Source organism: Calypte anna, chromosome 3 (assembly GCF_003957555.1).
Source record: "Calypte anna isolate BGI_N300 chromosome 3, bCalAnn1_v1.p, whole genome shotgun sequence".
NCBI classification, from domain to species: domain Eukaryota; kingdom Metazoa; phylum Chordata; class Aves; order Apodiformes; family Trochilidae; genus Calypte; species Calypte anna.
Genome location: NC_044246.1, coordinates 68079575 through 68086587, shown reverse-complemented (window position 1 = coordinate 68086587; position 7013 = coordinate 68079575). Strand labels below are relative to the sequence as shown.

Below are 7013 nucleotides of genomic sequence, written 5' to 3'. Positions count from 1 at the left end.
TCTTGAAATGGGTCACCGCCTCAGAAAATACTTTAAAAACACACATCAGGAATAATCAGACGGCAGAAGTTAATTAGAGCCGTAGGCTAATCATAAAATATTTTATTCCAAGCCAATATCGCGGTGGGGGAGGGGTCTGTTTCTGCTTCGGCAGCGGCTCCTGCCGCCGCTGCTTTAGGGTTTGCAACATCTGGCCTACAGACCTACTAATTTCGACTCGTGATCTCGTTCGGAGAAACCCGATCTACGTGGTTCAAATACCTTCCAAATTGGGGGCGATCTAACAATCGCGACCAATTAAACCCAGGGAAGAAAAGAGAAAAAGGGGAAAAAAAAAAAAAAAAAAAAAAAAAAAAAAAAAAAAAAGAGAAAAAGAAAAAAGGAAAAAAAGAAAAAAAGAAAAGAAAGAAAGAAAAAAAAGGCAGTAAATCCCCCCCTTTCCTCTCCCCCCACCCCGGTCTCGGCTCGCACACACTATCTGTTGCTCTCTCACGGCGGCAGCGGGTGGGGGCGGGCGGCGGGGCCGGGACGGGCTCACACTCACACTCGGTACTCACACTCACCCGCACGCCCCTCGCACCATTGTCCCCGCCCGCCCGCCCCGCTTTCTCGGGGTGTTTTATTCGCTCCCCGGCGCGGGGCTCTGCGTGCCCGCCCGCGCCGCGTCGGAGCAGCACATTCATTATCGGCCGGGGGCTGATTTCAAACCGCTGCCATCGCGGCTCCATTGTTCGCCGGGCGGCCAGGCCCCGCCCCCCTTTGTGTGGCGCGGCGGCGATTGGCCGGCGCCGGGCGGAGGGCTGCCGTCACCGCTCGGGAAGCCCATTCATCTGTGCACTTGGGCGTTGGACTCCGCATCTTATTAGCAACCAGGGAGATTTCTCCATTTTCTCCTTGTCTACAGTACGGCTACAAATCTGGGATTTTTTATTACTTCTTTTTACTAAACTTGGGCTCTTTTTTTTTTTTTTTTTTTTTTTTTTTTTTTTTTTTCGACTCGACTTTTTCCTCCTTTTTTTTCCCCTCCCTCCTGTGCTGCTGCTTTTTGATCTCTTCAACTTTAAATTTTTTAAAAGGAGTGCATTATAATCGGTTCTGTTCTCTCTTCTCTTTTTTTTCTCCTCTGGTGTGTGTGTGTGTTGCTGCTGCTGCTGATCGCCCAGTATTTATACCAACCCAACGCTCTTTGTTTCCCCTCCTTTTGGATCTGTTGAGTTTCTTTGTTGAATAAGACAGCATGGGTGCCCAGTTCTCCAAGACCGCTGCAAAGGGTGAAGCCTCCGCCGAGAAACCTGGGGAAGCTGTGGCTGCATCTCCATCCAAGGCGAATGGACAGGTAAAAAAAAAAATTAAAAAAAATTAAACCTGCACCTTTTTTTAAGCCAACTTCGACGGACTCTCTTTCGCATCCTGTTTAATTCTTCTTCCTTTGATGCCCCAGTGGCACGTTCAGTGGAGAATACGGTCGATCCTTTTATCTTTGCAACTCGAGGCAAAGGAATGATTGCTTTGTATTTTTTTGAACGGGCTCAGCTTTGAATGATTCGTTCCTTTATCTTTCCTGCGTGTGGGGGGAGGGGGCACGCTTTTTTGTTTGTTGGTGTTGTTTTTCCTTTTTAATTTTAAATCCCTCGTGTATTACGGCGGGGTGTCCCAATGGCTCGTAAACGGAAGGATCTTGTACCGCTTGGCTTTTTCTGCCCGCCGAACCTCCTTCTCCCGAAGAAGCTGGGGGACTAGGGCGAAACGCTTCTTGTGGTAGCGGGATGGTTGTGTAGTACCGGGGGGCCGCAGCCGCCGGGATGGGGGGCTCGGACCTCGGCGGGAGCGAGGGGCAGGGGTTGCGCCTCCCGCCCCGTCCGCGGCCGCTCCTCCGGGGTGTGGGCAGCCGCGGGACATGGCTATCTTGTCACCCCACACCCCCCCACACGTGAGCCGGGCGCCGGGCCGGCCGTGCCCCTGCTGCCCCGTTGCAGGCGGGCACCCCCCGTCGCCCCTGCAGCTGCCGCCCGGGGCAGCCAGCCGCGCTCCGGGCGCCTGAAAGATGCAAATGTGGCGCGGAAAAGGGGGAGGGGGTGTGGGGAATCGGGGGGGGGGGAGGACGGGGGCGCTTGGCCGCACCGCCCGGGCGGAGGGGCAGCGGCGGGTGGGGGGCCGGGTGAGCTTTGTTAGCCTTCCCCGCCCCGCGCCGCCGCCGCGACTGGACGGGGCGCGCCGGGGGTGGGGAGTGCGCGGCGCCGCCGCTGCTGCGTGGAGCCCCGGCGCCCTCTGGTGGCTGCCGGTTGGGTTGCCCGCCGCGGCCCGGCCTGGCCCGGCCCGGCCGACGGAGGGCCCGAGGTTTAGATGGCGGAAGCAGAAAACGGGCGAGGAAAAAGTGGCTGGGCGGGGAGGGCGACGGTGGCGGCACCCCGCGTTCCCCCACAACCCCCCCAGCACGGCCGGTAACGCCCGTCGCTGTCTTGCAGGAGAACGGCCACGTGAAGGTGAACGGCGACGCCTCCCCCGCGGCGGCGGAGGCGGGCAAGGAGGAGTTGCAGGCCAACGGCAGCGCTCCCGCCGAGGAGACGGGCAAGGAGGAGGCGGCCTCGTCAGAGCCCGCCTCCGAGAAGGAGGCGGCCGAGGCGGAGAGCACCGAGCCGGCGTCCCCAGCGGAGGGCGATGCCTCCCCCAAGACTGAGGAGGGCGCGACCCCCTCGTCCAGCAGCGAGACCCCGAAAAAAAAAAAGAAGCGCTTTTCCTTCAAGAAGTCCTTTAAGCTGAGCGGCTTCTCCTTCAAGAAGAACAAGAAGGAGACCGGCGAGGGGGCCGAGAGCGAGGGCGGCGCCTCCGCCGCGGCGGAGGGCGGGAAGGAGGAGGCGGCGGCCCCCGAGGCGGCGGGCAGCGAGGAGGGTAAGGCCGCCGCCGAGGAGGCTTGCGCGGCCGCCGCCAACAGTACCGAAGCGGCGAAGGAGGAGGCGGGGGACTCGCAGGAGGCTAAATCGGACGAGGCCGCCCCCGAGAAGGCGGCGGGAGAAGAGGCCCCGGCAGCAGCGGCTGCAGCTGAGGAACAGCAGCAGCAGCAGGCGGCAGAGGGAAAGGCGAAGGCGGCGGAGGAGGTGGCAGGAGCCGGCGCCGCTACGAGCGAGGCGGGCAGCGGCGATCAGGAGGCGACCCCCGCGGAAGAGCCGGCGGCGGCACGGCCGGAGCCCCCCTCCGAGAGCAGTCCGGAGGGACCCGCCGCCGAGTCGGCGGAGTAAAGCGCCCGCCGCCGCCCCTCGCCGACGGACTTTTCTTCCCCCCTGTATGTTTGTTGGAGTGGTGCCAGGTACTGGTCTCGGAGAACTTGTCTACAACCAGGGATTGATTTAAAAGATGTCTCGTTTCTTTTTTTTCTCTCCCCCCGCAGCTCCCATCTCAAATCGTTGTGTGTTGCCGCCATTCCAACGGGCGGGGGGGGGCCCCCCTCCGCCCTCCTCTCCCACCCTCTATGTTTTGGGGTTTGTTTTGTTTTTTTTTCATCAGTATTAATGTTTTGTTTTGGTTGGTTCGGGTTTGTTTTTCGGTTGGTTTTTGATTACTTTTTTTTTTCAAAATTTTTTTTGTTCGTTTGTTTATGTCATACTTTGCAACTCTTCATATTATTAAAACTTTTCCCGATCGGTCTATGGACATGCCCATATATGAAGGAGATGGGTGGGTTAATAAGGGATCTCAAATGAAGTGACAGGGGCCGCAGTGGGGAACTCGGGGCGCGCAGCCCCTACCGGGAGCGTGCCCCGCCAGAAATGATAAGGGGTTAGTCTTTTTTTTAAAAAAAAAAGTTATTACGATGTATTTTGTGAGGCAGATGTTCTATAAGGTTTACAACACTACAAGTCTTGATTAAGAAGGAAAGGAAAAAGGAAAAAAAAATAAAATTAAGAATCAATACCCAGATAAAGAGATCATAGTCTTAGGAATTCATTTAAACCATAGGAACTTTTCACTTATCTCATGTTAGCTGTATCAGTCAGTGATTAAGTAGAAATACAAGTTGTATAGGCTTTATTGTTTATTGCTGGTTTATGACCTTAATAAAGTGTAATTATGTATTACCAGCAGGGTGTTTTTAACTGTGACTATTGTATAAAAAAAAAAAAACAAATCTTGATATCCAGAAGCACATGAAGTTTGCAACTCTTTCCACCCTGCCCATTTTTGTAAAACTGCAGTCATCTCGGACCTTTTAAACACAAATTTTAAACTCAACCAAGCTGTGATAAGTGGAATGGTTACTGTTTATACTGTGGTATGTTTTTGATTACAGCAGACAATGCTTTCTTTTCCAGTTGTCTTTGAAAATAAAAGAAAACTCTTCAGATGCAATGGTTTTTTTGTGTAGCATCTTGTCTATCATGTTTTTGTAAATACTGGAGAAGCTTTGACCAATTTGACTTAGAGATGGAATGTAACTTTGCTTACAAAAATTGCTATTAAACTCCTGCTTAAGGTGTTCTAATTTTCTGTGAGCACACTAAAAGCGAAAAATAAATGTGAATAAAATGTATAATTTGGTTGTCTTTCTTTTATGGATACTCTGGTAGCTGAAAGGGACTAGCCAGTATTGTCTAAATTTGTTTAGAGAGTCATGTGTGCTGTTACCACTATCTTTGAGAGCTACTTTCCTTAGATCCCAAACTCTGTAATAAATGTGCATCTTGTAGAGAAATCAGGTAGTGCGCCAGGTAATTTGTAGTCTTTTCTGGCTCTTAAATGAAGACTGGAAGGCAGTCTGAGCTTGTACAGTGTATGATTGCCTTGTTCAGGCTCAATAATTGCTTTTAAGACCAGAGGTGTCCAGCAAACGAGTCTTGCCTCTTGAGGAAAATAAGATTTAATTTGAATCGCATTAGGGTGGAGCACTGAAGGTTTTGTGCCTCATTGCTTAGAAATTTTGCTCTTGAACAGGTGTCCTACCTAAGTCTTGGTGTGCTGGTCCTGCTGTGGTACCAAGACAGTTAGCTTGAAAACTTGAGTCTGGTGGGAGCAAGGGGGAATTAACATTGCCATTCTGATCAAAGGACTTATTAAAAGCAGTATTTTCTTTCTTTCCTCAAGTGCTACTCTCAAGTACAGGTGAGTTACAAAACAGATTTCAAAATTTGTCTATAAAAATAATCACTTGGTGCTTGCCTTTAATTGTTAGGCTTTTTGGCTAATTTCCAGCATATTGCTCAGGGCATATTATGCCTTAATAAAACAGTGGGCTCAAGCAAGAAAAGCAGCAGTGGTATTTGGAGGGTGGAAATGGATTCAAAAAAAGTGTTGCTTCTAAGTTTATAGGAGAAAGTTTAGTGTTACATTTGCTTCCACCTAAATTTTCAGCTGAAACTCTTTGGAAGCAATTATGATTCATTTTATGAGAAAATGGCACGTTAGCACCTTGTTCCCTAAAGAACAAAGCCTAAACTGAATGAAGTGTAGTAGGTTTCCTGCATACCTTTTTTGTTGTTGGTTTGTTAGTTTCTGTTTGTTGGGGTGTTTTTTTTGTTTGTTTTTTTGGGGTTTTTTGTGTTGTTGTTTTTTTTTTAATTCAGCTGTCTACCATTTTAACTTTGGCTTGTATGTACTCTAGTTGCCCTGGTATTTCTCTATAGCTTTAGAAATGTATTGAAACTATGCTATAATTGCTGAGGGACAAAAATAAATGGATGTAAAACAAGATCCTCCACGCCAGTGTCATTCTTGGAGTACATGTGTTTGAAGTCTAGTGCATAATTGCTTTGCTAAGGGGTTTTTATAACATGGCTGTAAAAACCTGTTCTGAGATGCATGATGTCTTGGCCATAAGAGTCAATGTCTCTTTTTAATAAATATATATATATATTTAAATTCAAGGATTCTTAAAGAGAAGTCTGAATTTTTAATTTATTTTTTTTTTTAAACTATGAATACATTTGAAGAAAATGTTCACTAGGAAAGTTCTTTTCCAGTTTTTTCTCTCTCAGCTGGTGGAGTTTTCTGAAGTGCTTCCAATTCCTGGGGTGCAGAATGCCTCCTGCCTTAGGAGCTGGGCTCCTGGCCTGGAGTTTTGTCATTCCATAGCTTAGCTTGGCTTGAAATTTCTTGCCAAGTCTTAATGGTAGAGTTTAAAACATATGTCTGAAGAAAACCAGTTGCATGGTCTACTCTTCTGGTCCCAGCAGTTGGATGAGATTTGATTATACCAATTGTCCACCATGAGCTTTAAGAAGATGGGAATTGGAAGGAGTGTGGGATAACAGAAATGAAGGAGTTTTGAGTTGCTTCTTTCTGCCAAAGAACCGCAAGGTCTTCGCTCCCCCCTCTGTCCCTGAGGTACTGAGTGGTCCCTCCTGTACTGTTGTAGAATATCCTTCTTTATGTACAAGAAAAACAAAGGGCTAGGCATTAGTGAGGGGTAAGATGGTTAATCTTCCGGCTGAGGCGGCTTTATGTTTTGTTTTTTTTTTAATGTCATTGTTTGCTGTTATGCCTCAGTGAAAATACTATTCATAATAAGTATAATTTCTAAGAAATTCACTCAGATTTTGAGTGCATGTGACTGTAAGATGTGTGATTTCAAGCTGATATGCCTATCTTGTTGATTGCTGTGGTTCTTTTTTAGCAGAATGTTATTATTGCTATGAACAGTGTAACTTCTCATGTGGTGAAACAATGTCGTATTTTTAGGTAAAACTTAAAATGGAATCTAATTTTGCCTGACCAGGGGATCCAGAGATTTACTTTTTTATGTTTATTTATGTAAACTGAAGTGTTCCTATTTCAAGGTCAAAAATTTGGTTGGATACAAGTCATTTCAAATTTCATGCCTCTCTTGGTTACATCTAAACTTCATCTCAGACTCTCCCAATCAGTGTTTTACCTCAAGTGCTTGAGTTCTGTATCTGATAGATATTGATGTGAAATTGTAGAGACTTTGTCTTCAGGCAAGGGAGTGAAGCAAAAAAGGGAAAAGCAAGCTGGGGGAGGGAAAATGAAATTTTGGCTTCTGCTGGAGCATGTTCATTTTCCCA

General features: G+C 48.3%; 1 protein-coding gene across 1 annotated transcript; it reads left to right on the top strand.

The window, feature by feature from the left end:
• The first annotated feature begins 740 nt into the window (after positions 1-740).
• Positions 741-5680, top strand: MARCKS (myristoylated alanine rich protein kinase C substrate). The gene is made up of 3 exons (XM_030447911.1): positions 741-903; positions 1164-1336; positions 2466-5680. The coding sequence occupies exons 2-3, from the start codon at positions 1238-1240 to the stop codon at positions 3234-3236; spliced, it is 870 nt and encodes a 289-aa protein (XP_030303771.1). The 5' UTR covers positions 741-903; positions 1164-1237; the 3' UTR covers positions 3237-5680.
• Positions 5681-7013: the final 1333 nt, after the last annotated feature.

What these genes read in the sequence shown, in the direction of transcription:
- MARCKS (XM_030447911.1), top strand. Translation starts at nt 1,238, where the DNA reads ATGGGTGCCCAGTTCTCCAAGACCGCTGCAAAGGGTGAAGCCTCCGCC. An exon ending in CATCCAAGGCGAATGGACAG is followed by an intron (nt 1,337 to 2,465) that starts GTAAAAAAAAAA and finishes GCTGTCTTGCAG; the next exon opens with GAGAACGGCCACGTGAAGGT.